This window comes from Callorhinus ursinus, unplaced genomic scaffold, assembly GCF_003265705.2.
Source record: "Callorhinus ursinus isolate GAN/ISIS: 27379988/994484 unplaced genomic scaffold, GSC_fseal_2.0 scaffold28, whole genome shotgun sequence".
NCBI classification, from domain to species: domain Eukaryota; kingdom Metazoa; phylum Chordata; class Mammalia; order Carnivora; family Otariidae; genus Callorhinus; species Callorhinus ursinus.
Genome location: NW_027397090.1, coordinates 7816985 through 7834633, shown reverse-complemented (window position 1 = coordinate 7834633; position 17649 = coordinate 7816985). Strand labels below are relative to the sequence as shown.

Here is a 17649-nt window from a genome sequence, read left to right as displayed (position 1 = left end):
TCTAGTCAATCATCAACTCATTTTCATTCACCCATTGTTATTGAACAACTCTCTTCCTGAACTTAATGCACTCCCTTGCCTTAGTGAGTAGGAAAGACGGAAGAGAAATCCATCTTTCTCTTATGTCTGAGTACAACATCTTGGCTGAGGGTCATGGTCACAGACATTGGCTCCCCGTTGATATAACTGAAGATACTGAAGACTCAGCATGTTGACCCAAACTTATTCTGACCCCAAGACACACCTAGGTAATTACTCTCTCAAATGAAACTCTCAATAAAAGCTCTTATCTAGCTCTTATTTGTCACATTTTTTCTAACAGTAAATTGCACGCACACTCGCACACACAAAGCCTATTTAACAAGGATTCTATGCTCAAGTTTCACTCAAACTTTAAGTTTTCTAGATCTAGTTTTGATTGGCATCCCATAATTAAATAGCCAGCTTATTTAAAATCTGAAAGGATAACTAAAAAATTCAACACATTAAAAATAATAAAGGAAATAGTCTTAAAATTATGTGAATACAAACATATTGCCCTATTCTCACCCAACAACAGTGAGAGAAGGAGCCTCAAAAATAAATTACCTGTTTTTGTTTTTCCCCTCAACAGTTTATTCCTGGAACTAGGCTTGTTTGCAGGGCTGCTAACAACATTGTTCAATTGCTTTCATTATTCCTATTGCCCTGACTTAGTCTCACCATCCATAGTGACCTTTATTTTTTTTAAGGATTTTATTTATTTATTCACAAGAGACAGAGAGAGAGAGGCAGAGGCCGAGGGAGCCCGATGCAGGACTCCATCCAGGACCCTGGGATCAAGACCTGAGCCAAAAGCAGACACTTAACTCACTGAGCCACCCAGGCATCCCCCCTAGTGACCGTTAAGCAACCCCCACAAATCACCTTTGTGAAGGAAAAGAAGTACATAAGCTTTGTTTATGCTCTTTTAATTATCTTATCTCTAACTCAAAAGTCAGCAGAGTATTGAAAAAAAAGATTAAAGACTGATTGCATCTGAATTCTATCTCTACCACTTCCCAGCTATCCCCGTTAAAACTAACAACTTCTCTGAAATTTAGTTTCTTCCTCTGTGCTCTGGGCATCTGCATAAAACCTACCTCAGAAAGATGTCAAGAAGATTGCGTAAGAGATCATTGTAAGTGCCTGGTATTTAAAAAAATACCGAAATGATGCTCGCTTTCCTCTCCTTCTTCATCCTTTTTCTGTCCAGGATATGAAACACCTAAGTCTAGAGCTCTTTCACTATGCTCTTTCCCCTGGCTCCACACCCACGTTTCCATAACATTCCAGGCACTGAGCAAGATCTGGGACCACACCAATGAACAAAATGCATTTCTTATCCTGAAGGAGATCCTAAACCAAAGGACTAAATTACTCTAATCACATCTAAGGTTATATTTGATAATCAGACATTTTCCCTAGGAAGAAGAAATAATGCCCAGCCTTCCAAAGGTTTTACAATGTGTATGATTCATGAACTATACAGTAATACAATATCCTGTGAATTACCTCACTGCTGAGATCAATACAGTCCTTGTGATGTTATCACACCAGCCTACCTGTCTGTCTCCATCGGTGGACCCAAAGGCACCAGTCATACAAGGCACGGTATGATTGCAAAAAAAAAAAAAAAAAAAAAAAATGTGTTTCCCTCCCCCAACTGTACTTAACAAGTAATGAGACAAAAGTAGGACTTAGCCATTATTTATCTCTGGTTCCTCTGCATTCATTTTTCATAGTCTGTTTATTTGGAGTATGTGGTCTTCACAACATGAATTAAGCTCTTGTTTTAGTTACTGTTACCAGTGCATTCTATAGTTACATCCAAGAACTTGGTGCACCTCTTAAACAATGAGCTCTTTTTGTCGCTATAACCCAAATCATTTCCACTTTGTCCTAGGCTCCAGTAATTTGAATCATTATTGTTTATCTTTTAAAGAAAACTAATTTCATTTAGTGCTGGGGCAGGATAATAATTTTAAATGCTTAAAAACTCATATTTATTTCCCACAAAATGGCAGCCAATAACTCAGAACAATGGAAAGCAATTTTTTTTCTTTCCAGGTTTTTATTTAAATTCCAGCTAGTTAGCATACAGTGAGGAAAGCTTTTAAAGGAAATTTAAAGTTGAATGTTGTATTCAAAATGTGTCTTTACATGGAGATAACTTTGTGATACAAAGTCAAAAGGAATGGGAATAGTACTTTGAAATGGGCACCTGCTCTGGGCAGTGGGTTGGTGACAACAGACGTCCATCAGGCCCATTTCTGCTACAACCCCTCAATAATCCCTGAAGGACTTCCATTTTGACAGACTTTATAAAGACAACAACAACAAAATTAAATGAATAGAGTTTACATACCAATGACCTTATACTTGATTACCTATACAAGTTGTAATAACTACTACTGCTAATAATACCAACAACATACCACATAGCTATAACCACAGTAAAACCCTTAGTCAGGAATGACAAAGGAAAATGTCTCTATCTTGAGTCAAGATTCAAATCTTTTCTCTTTATCTTGGACCTTCTGCCTTGCTACGGACCTAGTCTTCAGCTTTCTCTAATTCCTCTTCCTTACTTCCCTGGTACTTTTTTGCAGCCACTAATAATAGATTGTAGAATTTTTCATTATCAGTGAGGTCATATGATACATGTCTTTCTTTGATTGACTTATTTCGCTCAGCATAACACCCTCCAGTTCCATCCACATCATTGCAAATGGCAAGATCTCATTCCTTTTGATGGCTGCATAATATTCCATTGTATATCTATATATACCACATCTTCTTTATCCATTCATCTGTTGATGGACATCTTGGCTCTTTCCACAGTTTGCCTATTGTGGACATTGCTGCTATAAACATTGGGGTGCATGTATCCCTTCAGAATTCTTAATCTCAGGAAAAAAACTGAGGGTTGCTGGAGTGGTGGGGGGTGGGAGGGAGGGGGTGGCTGGGTGATAGACATTGGGGAGGGTATGTGCTATGGTGAGCATTGTGAAGTGTGCAAGACTGATGAATCACAGATCTGTACCTCTGAAACAAATAATACAATATATGTTAAAAAAAAAAAAAAAAGAAGATAGCAGGAGGGGAAGAATGAAGGGGGGAAATCAGAGGGGGAGACGAACCATGAGAGACAATGGACTCTGAAAAACAAACTGAGGGTTCTAGAGGGGAGGGGTTGGGAGGATGGGTTAGCCTGATGATGGGTATTAAAGAGGGCACATACTGCATGGAGCACTGGGTGTTATGCACAAACAATGAATCATGGAACACTACATCAAAAACTAATGATGTAATGTATGGTGATAAACATAACAATAAAAATTTAAAAAAAGATTGTAGAATTTTTGAGCTTTCGATACCCAACCACTTGCATAATCTCCATCAGTTGTATATCTACAAATATATCTGTTTATTTTTCCCTAATTCTGAACATGTGCTAGAATGTCAAGCTCAAAACATTCCCCAGATGCACAAATGACTGCTATAGAGACTTAACCCAAGAATACCAGCTCAGAATAATTCTCTCCCCCACCCCTCTCTGATGTTTGACAGGAAGATGGCAGCTCCAGGCCTGAGTTTCTCTCACTCCCTAGCTCTCTGCTCTCCCAATTTAGAGGCCTCAGTGCACCTTGGAAATTTCCCAATTTCACCATTGAATGTCTTCTATCCTCTGAGACAAATGTTTCTGGGAAAACAACCTACTTGCTGCTTCCCCAAAGTTTGATAGTTTAATTGTTCATTGTCCAATTTGGTAGACTCAGGCAATCACTGTCTAGTGCTCTAGAAAATTATCATCAAAGTATTGTTTTAAAGATGTAATATTTCCTTCAAAATAACAGACCTTCAGTTATATTTCCAGTAATTTTGTCTTCCACATCAAAATTTGTTTTTTAGGGATATTACAATATGTAAGTGTATCATATTAACACATTATACCCCTTAAACTAACACAATGTTATATGTCCAATATATTTAAAAAAAAAAAAGAAATAGGCATGATCTTAAAAAGAAAGACTCAACTTCTCCCCTTATTTAACCTTAGCATTTGAAGACAGTCTCTATTGCTGTGTCCTCACTTGGTGCTAATTATTTGCCCTTCTTTCTTGCCTATTAACAGTAATTTGTAATAATTATCTATTGTTATAATGATTGTCTATTGAGTACAGGAGACAAGCACTTATATGAAAAATCAGACGTCTTCAAATAACAGGAAAAAAGTTGTGATTCAAACTTTTAAGTGGAGGGTTATTTTCATTCATTAAGAAGAAAAAATCAATAAAACATTTAAAAATTAGTAAAAAATTGCTGTTTGCCACATCTATATAGAAAAGATTAAATAAGAATATCCCCCAAATTATTTTACCTGGGAAGCTTCAATTTGGTGAATCAGAAACTGAAAATACCATCCTTTGTTTGTTTATTGTTCCAACCAATTGATTTTCTCACTGATTTGACCAGTCTTACCAAGCTTTTTAGCAGACAAATAATATAATTAAGGCAATCTTAATATACTCAAAATACGAATAATTGTTATAATAGAACATTTATTTATAATTGCTAACTATATACTCAGTATGCTTGTATCATGTTATACACCAAATTATTTCATCCCTCCCACCATCATAAGTCTTCCAGAAGTTTTATTCACATTTCTTTCTTCTGTAGCATTTGAGGTTTTATACAGAGGGGGTGCTCATTGAAATGTATGTCAAGGGTGTTATGCACAAACAATGAATCATGGAACATGACATCAAAAACTAATGATGTAATGTATGGTGATTAACATAACAATAAAAAAATTTAAAGAAGAAAAAAAAAGTATGTCAAAACAAATCATTCATATTCCCAAATCTACTGAATATCCACTGGTAGGAAAGGTAATTTCCATGTCTACAATCATCATTATAAACTCAACCCTTGGAAGGCAAAAGAATATAAGTTTTGGCTATGCAGAATGTATTAATTCTGGAGATCAAATGTGCAGCATGGTGACTATAGTTACTAGTACTCTATGGTACTTTTGAAATTTGCTAAGAGAGTAGATACCAACTGTTTTCACCACACAAACAAAAAAGCGGTGACTGTGTGAGGTGATGGATATGTTAATTAGCTTGATTGTTATAATCATTTCACAAGGTATACTACATCAAACATCACGCTGTACACCTTAGATATATATAATTTTTATTTGTTAATTATAGCTCATAAAGCTGGGGGGAAGATAAAAGAATACAGTGAATCTTCATCTATTCTGTTCTTTTGTTTGCCCGCAGAATCTCATTCCAAAGAGACGAGCATTTATCATGAACTTAAAGGCACCTTAGAGAGGGTCTTTCACCACCATTTTGCAATTTTGTCCAGTAAAGATTTAACAAACCAAATAGCAACGTCTCGATGCCTGTGACGGGCGAAATAACGGCCTCCAGAGGAGGTCCACATCCTACTCCCCAGAACCTATGAATATGTTACTTTACATGGCAAAGAGGAATTAATGTTGCAGATGTAATTAAGTTTATTAACCACCTAACCTTAAAGTAAAGAGATTGTTCTGGATTATCCAGGGGGGTCCCATGTAATCATTTGAGTCCTTAAAAGTCAAAGAAGGAGGCAGAAGGGAGGGTCAAAGAAAGCAACCTAATGATAGAACTAGGATCAATGAGATGCAACTGCACTGATTTTAAAGAAAAAAGACAAGGCAGGAGCCAAGGAATTGAGGTATCTTCTAGAATCTAGAAGAGGCAAGTAAATGCATTCTCTCCTTAGAAATCAGAAATGAACACAGCTGACACTTTGATTTTAGTCTAGTGAAACCCATGTCAGACTTCTGAACTCTGTATGATCATAAATTCATATTGCTGTGAGCCACTAAATTTGTGGTAACTTTTATGGCAACAGTAGAAACCTAACACAAGGCCCAGGACTTTCTTTTTAGGGCTGAAAGCAAAAACTTTAATATAGAAATAACTTGACAATATATTTTTATACATTCTATTTCTTAATGAGAATTTAATTGGCCTCCACAATAAATAGACCAAATATTTCCTCATAGTTAACTGAACACATGACCCAATTAAAATCTAAGGCCTGACAGTAAACCTACAGATCAATGCCAATACATAGTTCCTATTATTATTGGTTCAACTTTTAAAAAACTATCTCAAGCATTTATCTTGACTTCACTGTATGAACTACAACTCGGAATAAGTGAATAGTTGATGATGGGGTTTCCTATTTATAAAAATATTTGAGCTATTAAATGAAAAAGGAAAGACAGAATTGTAATATCACCATTTTGCAACACCCTAGTGAAGCATTGGATCTTAACCAGGAATCCATTAACTCTAGTCAAGGGCCTGATCCAGTCCATTGCCCCTTTTCTTAGCCTGTGAGCTAAGAACTATTTGTTTCATTTTCAAGTGATTAAGAAAATCAAAAGAATAATATTCGCGGCATAAATAATTATACAAAATTCTGATTTCAGTGTTTTATGAATAAGGTGGTTTTGGAACCCAGCCATGTCCATTTACTTACACAATGTCTGTGACTGCTTTTAAACAGTAACAGCAGAGGTGAGTAGTTGTAAGAGACATTATGGTGCGCAAAACCTGAAATAATTACTCTTTGGCCCTCTGCGTAAATAATTTGCCAACCCCTACTCTAAGCGATGATCATCAATGGTAGCTAATACCTGAAATAGGAGGCAAACAGAATACCTATGTGGAAAAAAGTCAAAACTGATCTAGGCTCCTGCTCAAACTGTCAAGTCATATGGAATACAAGGGACAGAGGAACACATAAGATGGCACTATTGGGATGTATTTAGCAGAATATGGAATGTGGGAAACTCTACAGGACAAATAAATTTATTTGACAAATGATCTTCAACAAGAAAAAAAGATCAGGAAGAGAAACTTAGGGATGAAAAACCAAACAATTGCAATGTGCCAATTACAACTGTATTCTGATTCAAACAAACTGAGGGTAAAAAACAGAATTATGAGATCATTAAGGAAATGTGTTCTTAATATATGTGGGTATTAGGAAATTATTAATTTGTTTACATTTTATAACCATGTTATAGTTTTGTGTTTTTTTGTTGTTGTTTTTTTAAAGATTTTATTTATTTATTTGACAGAGAGAGACAGTGAGAGCAGGAACACAAGCAGGGGGAGCGGGAGAGGGAGAAGCAGGCTTCCCGTGGAGCAGGGAGCCCGATGCGGGGCTCGATCCCAGGACCCTGGGATCATGACCTGAGCTGAAGACAGACGCTTAATGACTGAGCCACCCAGGCGCCCTAGTTTTGTTTTAATAAGGAGTCCTTATCTTTCAGATATTTTTTAGAAGAAATAATATGACATCTGGGATTTGCCTGCAAATAATCTAGTGGGGAGGGAAGAAATAGAAAATAGAGGTACAAATGAAGCAAAATTGTCATAATTTGATAATTGTTGAATCTGGATTATGGGTATATGTGGTTATTATACTACCCCCTCTCCTACTGTACATGGTTGAATTTTCCTTAATAAAAGGATTTTTGAAAAATCCTTTCTCAAAGGTCTTGAGGGTCATGAAGAGAATAATTTGGTAACCATAATTTGTTTCAAAACCCAATGATACAGAACCCAGTGATAAAAATACCAAAAGCAAAGAGTATCTTATATTTTTCAATATGGTAGAAATTTCATATTTTATCTCGAAAAAGGTCAGTGAATTCACCTTCAGTAAAAACATAGAGTAATGGACATTTCAAAGACCAGGACCTACTGTGGAGAAAACAAGCTGATTTTATTTTCTGAAATACTTTCCAAACAAAAAGCCCAATACAATCATTAGCCTTATATGACTTCTTGACTATAACCGACAACATTCTAATCCCAGAAGAACTGAAGACCACAAACAACACTTCCCCATCAAGCAAAGGCAACTTTGGTTTTGGTATTTGTTGTAACACCTCTAGTTAACACCAGGAGTTAGGTAACTATTTCCATGTAGCAAGTATCTCTTGCCAGAAGATGTACTAGCTACACAATGCATTTAACTTTCACAATTCATCCTGGAAACAGGGATTACCATCCTCATTTTATGATGAAGGCACTGAGACACAGAAAGATTAAGTTGCAAAATCAGTTAATGACCTGAGACAGACTTAAAATCAAGTCTGTCTGATTTGAATGCCAATATAATCTCAAAGCAAAAGAAGAACGCCACTACCCTTCAGCCCCTTGCAAATTTTGACTCTGTTCAGAGGTTAGGATCTAGACAAGCTTGACCTTTCTCTGGTGCAAAACAACTACAAATGAGGCCCCGGTCCTTATGTCTTCCAAAAAGCAAGGTAAGTTCCTGAATTTTTATCTTGTCAAAAAATATTTGCAAGAACCAGAGACAAGTACAAAGATGGTAACTGAATATTGTTTGTCATCGCCAAAAAAAAAAAAAAGAAGAGAAAAAGAAACTAAATTTTTGATAGTAGAGAAATGAATAAATTACTTGTGGTACAAACACATACTAAAATAAAAGGCAACATTTATATATAACCATATATCTCCAAAAACATAATGTTGAGTGAAAAAAGCAAATTGCAAAAGAAGCTATGTCTCACAATTCATGTAAAATTTTTAGACACACAGAACCATACTATTTACACATTCTATGAGTACACACATATATATATACTAGAGGTATCTAAAAAATTATATGAAAAGAATGAACCTCAAGTCCAGAATATCTCTGACCTTTGGAGAAGGAATCAAGAGAATGGTACGGGGGAGTATTTTAACTGTGCCTATAATATTTTACTTCTTTTAAAAAGATATGAAGAAAATATGCCAAATTATTAACCTCGGTTTAATATGTATTATGAGTATGTGGAATCTTTTCATAATATTTTCTTTGATTTTTCTTTTTTTCTATTTTCAGACAATGTAAATTTTAAATAAAAATAGATACTTTTTCTTTATATAAAAAGAAGACAAAGAGTTGAGTGAATCTTACACTCAGCGGGAAAGGAAAAAGGAATTCTCCTGTTAGAATTCAAGAGAAAAGAGACCTAGAAATATAATTCAGCTAAGGCCACACAACTCATAATGGACAGAGCCAAGATTCCAATCTAGATCTGGTTGATTCCAAAGCACCATATTATTCTCAAGACCAATTTGGATTTTCCATACAACTCCCAAAGTAGAGATGACCTGCCTTCAAACTGAACCTCCTCCTCAGAATGCTTATCATTAGAGCCCTCCCTCCTAATCTCACTGTTGTGAAGTTCATTCCCAAGGAAGTCCTAGAAAAATCAACTTTCAGGGAGGACAAAAACCTAGCTGGTTATTAGCATGAATGTATTCCCTTTTGTGTGACTATTTCGGGGTTGAAGTTCCGGGATTTTAGAGAGGTATTTGTAATGAATATGCAATCTCATGACATTGAACGCACGGATTGGCAGTTTGATGTGTCAACTCTGAACTTGGATAACTATCTTCTGAAGAGCTAAAGTAGTGATTTCCACCTTTTTGAAATCTGTCTGAGAATTTTCCCACCTTCCTTGAGGTATTTAGAGAGGTCAAAGGGAGATACAAAGTTATATTTCAGCATCTCTGATTTACTAACAAAAGTTTTCATAAAAATACATTCTTTTTGCATAACTTGTGATTTAATTTACCAACATTATAGACTAAATATGTACTATGTAAAACCTGCAAAAGAATTAGCAATCAAATCCAGTGTCCACCAGGCAAGTTCATTAGACAAAGAGAGGACACAGCCAGGATTGAAAACAACCAAAAAACAGGTCTTCCACTCTCCCGTAAAACAAATCCCAACTCCTCCAAGGCTATGGATTAGATTCACTGCTATTCTTTCTTCCTACTTGTTTAAACCCTTTAATAGGTTCTTCCTCCAACAAATAAACATGTTCAAATCTCTCCCATCTTGCCACACAAGAAAAAGGAAAGAAAAATTCTTCTGCCTCTATTTCTCTTTGCTCTCACAGCCAAGAACTTAAAGTCTACCTCATACTAATGAGAAAATACCATGTCTATTAATGTATTTATTAATTGGTCAATTCATTCATTGAACAAACATTTGAGGACTTGCTACACACCAGGCACTGTTCAGGGCATCCAGATAAATCAGTGAACCAAAGATCCCTACCTTTGTGGAGCTTATATTCTAGTTGAAGTCAGGCAACGCATAATAAATTATGTGATGTGCTTAGAGAGTGCCTGGCACATACTAAGTGCATTTGCTCTTGATGTGGTTACTTCCCTCTCATCGGCCTTGGCTTCTACTCACTGCATTCAGGCATCCACCCGCACGAGTACGTTGAAATGACTGAGAAAGATACTATTGCCCTTTTTCCAAACTGCCAAATCCATACAACTCTTTCTCTTCCTCACCTTTTGAGAATCAGGCATCAAGTGGAGGAAGCTTCTTATCTAAATTTCTCATTAACATCCCTTAACAGGCATTCACTACTTTAACCTTTACTCCATTGTATTCTGACCATAAAGCTAGACTGCATATATCTCTGTCTGGTTGCTTTGTCTTGTATGAAGCCATCAGTTCTATTAGAAAAGTTGTCCAGTACCTACCATGGTGCCTAACACTTGCTAGGTACTCAATGAATGTTAGATAAATTAAAAGTTTGTTTCGATGCTGTTCTCTATCATCCTTGCGTTTTTGCTCCACCAGTCCTCTTTGGGCTTTGCAAATGAAAGAAACAAAAAGTAAAGCCAATGCACAGAACATCACAGCTGGTTGAAACAAATGAATATAATGTGTTGCTACTATTTATAAATGATTTTTAATGATTCAATTGTTTTTCAAGATCTCAATAAATAATGGCAGGAGGAAATGTTCTAATATATTTTGGAATAACTGAAAACACATTTAGCCATCACCGTACTAGGATCTTTTCCTCCTCAAGACTTAAAATATTTGAATTACTCACTGGCCATCTAATACATTTGTGGTCCTCAAATTAAAGATGAAATTAAATTTATTTCACTATTCACTGTGATCAATGAGAACAAGCTTCTTAGTTGTTAATTACTAGAAAAAAGATAACATTTCAGAAAGGCTTAAACAAAATAAACCATTATCAGAAAATGGTTTTCTTCCCATCAAAAATTCACAATAACAAGAAAATACGTCTGTACTCCTGAGTGATACAACATTGTCCCCTTTTATTTTTTTTTAACACAGTTTGTAAAAAGCAGACAAAAATCAACCTGTCAAGAAATGGTTTACTCAGTAATGGACTAGCCCTGCAGGGGATTCATTCTGCTTTCACCAGGAGAGCCCTCTGCGTAACAAGAACAAACCATTAAGGGTTTAATGACACTGCAATCACATATCAGAACACTGAAAAAGGAGCAAGGATCCTTTTCACCAATCTGCGGCAGTTTCCACCACAGCCACCACGAGAATTACCATCCCCTGGGTGGGAGATGGGTTTTTCTGACTTTAGCCCTGCCTTTGACTCAGCTTTTCCTCATTTCTTATAAGATCTTGAAGGACCCAGCTTTTGGCAGGAGGAACCGGAAGGCACTTACTAGGCCCAGAAAGGACAAGTGGGCCTCAGGACCGGAAGCAGATTTGTTCCCGGAATCCCTCCCTGCCCACATCGCCTCTCAGACAGCTGTAGGAAGACTGAATTTGGTACCCAACTGTACCGGACTGGTCTCCTTTGCAGCGTGGTTGTTTCTATACACTCTCAGCTGCCCACTTGTCTGCACAAGGCGTGATGTTCTGTGGTTGCCACCTGCTGATTAGGGTAATTATAGCATTAGTGGAAGCAAGCATGCCATCTAAGGTTGAAAAACAACTCTAATTACAACTCCATCATTTTACTCCCTTAGAACTCTTTCCTTTTTTTTTTTTTTTCCTTTTACACAGAGCTTACTTGGAGATTAAATGAAATCTGCATCTATTTGAAAACAAGCCCTGAAATAGTTGTGGGACTAGAGGAGGAAATCACCTTTCAAAATTAAAAATATCTACAGGCTGAGGTGAACATGTGATATTTGTAACACCAGACAGCACTTGCTGAATCACCTTTCAGTAGATTTCCCATGTATTTTTGTGTGGATAGAATTAAAACAAGTAATAGGAATAATAAGAATAATACTTCAAGGAGAAATATGAAATCCAGATAGTATTGAATAGAGGCAAAGAAGTTTTAAAATCCTTTTACGCCTACTGACCAATTTAACAGTGGCATTATGTAAAATATTAATGTCCAGAAACCCAATTTCATATCCACAATGCAAATATGTAACTTTTATATTAATATAACTATAAAATTGGTATCAAATTCTCTTACTATTTTACCGAAAAAACACCCCACCATTTTTAGATTTAAAAAATAATCTATGACCCACGTCAAGGGGGAACAGATTCCAAGGAATGAATATGATTAAATCCTACTTTACTTTATCAGAATTGTATGATTTGGGGTATAATTTGAGTACTGCAGATTACTGAATTAGGCTGTGAATTATCAACCACGAAGCCTAAAAACAAGGGGAAAGAAGAAGGTTGCTTGGGGAAAAAATCTTTTCAAATCAGCAAGGACTGATGAGTTAGACACATCCACTCTTGTGGCCCAGAACTTGGACAGGGCCTTTAAACACCACTTTTAGGACCCAGATCAGCTGCCCCTTCCTCTCACTATCGTATGGAGTAGGGCTGCTTCTGCCTGGTGCCAGAATAGAAGCAGGCCCCAGGGAGCTGAGGCAAGGATGTCCTGCCCTTGCCCTGGGCCTGCCACAGTCCACGAAGAACATCACTAGACCATCTTCTGAGTGCTAAAGAGATTGCCAGAAATGTGACTTTTTGAGTTCTCATACTGACATCAAAATCATGGGTCCAGTCCAACCTCTAAGCTTTCTGTAAGAAAACGCCAACATATCTAGTGATAAGTAGAGAGGAAATCTAATTACCAAGGTTGATTCAAACAGACCTCCCCTACCCTTGACACATAAAACACCATGACTCAGATCAGAGAAGAAAAGAATTTCTGGATAATCAAGAATATGGCAGCCCTCTGCTTGCTGGAAGAAAATCTCCCCCATTATCTATGATGTATGCATGCTTTGTTGTTAGTGAAAATGAAAACGAATGTAGTCATTCCCACTGGGGACAGAGTCATGGACTGTCATTGTTCCCTGGGAAGAACTTGAACTGGAAGTGATTTCAAGACTCTATAGCAGAAAAGACAGTAACAAAGGCCACATCACTAAACAACTATATAATCATTTTACATTCTCAAAAGAAAGATGAAAAAAAATGTTGTATTATTAACTACCTTTTTCCACATTTATCTACCTCATCTTCAAAGAAAGAAAAAATTCTCCTACCAGTTTTATTACCATGATGCCACAACATTTCTGAGTCCAACACAAAATGAATAAGATCCAGAGTCACATCACAGAATATCTTATTTATTCAGAAGAATAAATAAAAAGCAGCATTAACCATATTAACTGCTTTAATCACTTCCTTTAATCTCTGTAATTTAAGCTATTTTTTTTTACATAAAACACAATGAAAGTTGAAAATAGCACCAACTCACCTTAAGAGGCAGAAAAAAAAATCTTCCCTTGAAGATTAAAAACTTTTATCAACATGTCTGCTGCAAGCCTTATTATTTCCTCCCTCTTGTTTGCCTAAGTAAGTTGGATGTATCACTTACAGATGAAGTATAAAGTCTTTGTTAACAACTAATGGAATCAAACCTCGATTAAAAACCACCATCCCAGCTCTAAAATTTACAAAATCTCATTACCTTTGTTTAAAATATTCCGATAATTCAAATCATGGCTAGGAGCACTTATTAGATTTTTAAAACAAAATCGGTATCAAACAGGTCGTGCAATGTGAGAGTAAGCACAGGCTTTTGCCATGACTGGTTTTTAACTGAATTACTAATGTTTCAATTAACAAGTACTACAGAGAAGTATAACACCATCATTACCCTTAGTAAACAGGAGGACACAGTTACTTTTCCAGATGTCTTCTGTTGTCATGGTATCCTATTATGCCCTCTCTCTCTCATATTTTTATTCTAAGTAACAGACCTGTAAGTTATTGAGCCTAACCTATGGTTATATGAAGATTGTATATGTTCCCGAGACTCTGCATACACCTGTTGAACAGAATCAAAGAAGCAGTATAAGAAGTTATTTAGAATAATACTTTCTATTAAAAGGGGGATAAAATTCTTAGTTCACGTAGTTGATGAAAACCAGAAGTCATCAATTCCTATCTTCAGAATAATATTCTCCTTTCTAAAATATTAAATTTACCTTTATTTAAAAATGATATTGCAATGCCTGAAATAAAATTAATCGCATTTTAAGTGTACTATATCCATCTTTAGATTAAAAAAAAACTTGGCACTAATATTAGGAAAAATATTTCAAATTTAATAACATTTTCTGCTAGCTTTTGTGAACAGCAAACAAAATAAACATACCAAAAATTTTACATGTTTATATTTCATTCTACTGAAGTAATGTTTTAAACATCCTGCTTTTTACAGATTAATTTTTATCCTTTAGTGATGATCTCTTGAAAACAGAAGAAGGTACCTCTATTCACGCTATGAGATACAATGCTTTTGTACCACCCTTTTAAAAAATTAATTCAGTTTCTCTTCTATACAATACAATATCTGCTGTCAACTCCTCTGAATGTAAAACATAGGTACACACACCAGCACGCACACACGCTGATGTTCTTAATGATGTCTCCTAAGTTGAAGTGGTGTGCCCTTGTTCCCTAGGAGCAACAGGAGGGCTCTGCACTCTCTTCTGGAACAGTTCTTTCCCTCTAGGCTAAAGGAAAACAGATAATATTTAACTACTAAAAATGCATATGCAGCTAAAGTTTTTATCAACTGTAGTTCTCTACACACATACGATGCCTATATTAATTTCACTGAGTGCTCTTATCGCACTAATTAGACATTGAAGAGGAGCTGACGCATGGGAAAACTGTTTTCTGAACGCTGTGTTAACAGTAGGATTATAAGCACCTGGGATATTCTCGCTATTCTCTGCATGCAAATACATTCTGCAAACAATTAAATGCACCCACTAACATAGTGGGGGTGTGGGAGGAAAAAGAGCAAGTGTTAAGAGAGTGAAAAATGGCATGCCCTTCCTATGCCGCCCTCACTCAGCGGATGCCGAGTACCTTCGAACATGCTGCACAGACAGACCCTCGGGACGCAGAGGAGTCACAACAGTACCCTCGGCAACATCTCGCACACTCCGTTAAATGCAAAACTCTAACGATCTGACAGTGAGCCCCTCGCCTCTCGAACGTTTTCTCCATTTTTTGCAAAGATACCACATATGTCAGGAGACCCTCCCCTCTCTGAAGAAAGGGAAATCGTTCCTTCTTGCCCCTCCTCACAGCCCCCAACACTTTCATTAGAAGCGACTCCACAAGTTCCCAGGCTCGAGCCCCTAAGGAGGCAAGTTCAGCACCATGGAAAGGGCTCGAGTCGCGGGCGGAGGGAGGAAGAGACCTAGGGGTTCTCCCCGGGCCACTCACCGGAGTCTGCTGCGATGGGAGTCCCGAGCGCTTGGTGGATCCCTGCTTGGAACTTAACCTTTTCCACGACTCGGCAAACCTGCCCCGGCTGGCGCTCCGGCTGCGCCTGCGGCTCTCCGCGCTGTCGTCGCGGTCGGAGCAGCCCCGCTCCATCTCCGCCGCATCCCTCCACTTCTTCCCCATGCTGTTTGCCTCGCTCTGCCAGGCAACACCGGGGCGCCGAGCTCTCGCTCCCTCCTCTCGCCGCCGGCTCTCACTCCAGCCTGCGCGCTGCTCTCTGTTGGCGCCGCCTTTGCCTCCGCGGTCTCCTGCCACAGCCCTGCGCTCCCTTACCGCCGCCGCCACCAGGCTGCGCTTGCGCCCGCCATTGGCTGAGCTGTCGGCTGGGGCTGCGAGCGCCACCTGCGCCCGAGCCAGCTTCCTTTTGCGCCCCCAAATTGCTCTCCACCCCGCAGGCACCGCCTTCTCTGGGGGGCACACGGCCCACGCCTGGGGCTATTGATGCGCCCCTGGGGAGCTACCTCCAGTCACCCCACCCCGCCCAGTCCAGTTCCCCAGGCCTGGGGACCAACCCCACCCCACCCCGAGCTGCAGGTGCAAGCCTATGTTCCCACACTGGGAGACTCCAGTTGACCTGGAGAAAGACAAGGAAGCATGCAATTTTGCCTTCCTGCCTTTTCTCTTTCTTCCCTTTCTCCTCTTTGCAGCAACAACTGCCTCCTAAGTATCCTTGGGGGGAGTAGAGATTCATCTCCTTGTCAGATGCCACACTAATTCCTTCTCACGCTTGCTCTGATTAGCCCGCCGGTTCTCAAACTTGGCTGCACATTGGAGTTACTCAATTTTTTTTTTTTTTATGCTGATAGTCTTCAGAGTCCAAATTAATTGCCCTGGCTGGGGCCTGGGAATCAGGATCTCTAAAATCTCTCCAGTTGATTTTTGCTGCTCTAACTGCAATTAAGCATCTTGGACAACCTGTGCTATGGGGACAGGGCAGAGGAGAGTCTTTGGAAGGGAAGATGGTGGATGCTTCTTAAATCAATTCGTTTTTCTCTCGGGGGTAGGAGTGGGGTATTCAGTTTACCCTCGCACTCCCAAGGCCGGGATGATGATACAGCAGTTAACGCAGTGAGGATGATGTGTGATCTCCTGTGTGTGGAATATTCTTTGACACCCCCACCTCATCCTTGGTTCATCTATCTGCCTTCTCCTCATTAGAAGGAAATCCAGCAGTCTCTCCTCAGTTTTGTGTCAGTTATTTTACCAGACTGAGCTGTCCCCGTGTTCAAGAATTTCCTTGATCAGATAAGAGAGAGCCAATGGGGGTGTCACAAATTTACAAAAGCTGAAACAATGACCTTACTCCTTATTAAAGGGAAGAAGGCCTAAAATCCCTCCTGGTTGAAAAGAGCTGTCTGGTTGCTTATCTGTTGCAATGGCAACAGATGTATTTTCATTTTCTTTCCGAAATGGAGCATTCTCTCTCCAATTTGAATAAGGCCAGGTCCTTCCAGGAGGAAAAGGTAGAAAGGGATTAAGAGGGAAGGGGAGAGGGTGAGAAATGCTGTAAGAAAATTTGTGTTGCGGTGCCAGTTGTGAAAATCATAATCTGGGTTGTCAGTGGTCAGTCTGATGAAGCAGAGGCTTTGGAACTGACTAGTTCTCATGAATGGAATACAGAGCTCTAAAATCCCACAGCTGTACACTTGTGTGTAGTGCTACATTAATATTAATCCTGTCATTTTAAGCAAAGGGATTCATGGGGCACACTTCCTACCTTTTTAAACAACCCTCTGTGTCCAGAAATCACACACCCATATTAAACAAAATGAAGCTCTAAACAATGTTTCCAACACACAATGTCATGTGATGAGAAAACCACAGGCTCCATTTTGCATTTCCTCGCTCCCTGTTTAAGTTCATGGATTTGAAACTATTAGTGACATTTCACGGAAATACAATAATTCGGTCCAGATTTCTCCCCCTCACAAAAATGAATCAAAATGATTATGCATAGTTTACAGATTAGACAGGTATGAGAGCTAAATACCA

General features: G+C 38.3%; 1 protein-coding gene across 1 annotated transcript in view; it reads right to left on the bottom strand.

Annotated features, from left to right (window-relative positions):
- TRPM3 (transient receptor potential cation channel subfamily M member 3) overlaps window positions 1–15841 on the bottom strand; it is an 816058-nt gene extending 800217 nt beyond the window's left edge. Inside the window, exon 1 of the mRNA XM_025891560.2 lies at window positions 15598–15841. Coding sequence (XP_025747345.2) covers window positions 15598–15780 — 183 coding nt within the window. The 5' untranslated portion in view covers window positions 15781–15841. The remainder of the gene's footprint in view (window positions 1–15597) is intronic.
- Between the last annotated feature and the right edge of the window lie 1808 nt (window positions 15842–17649).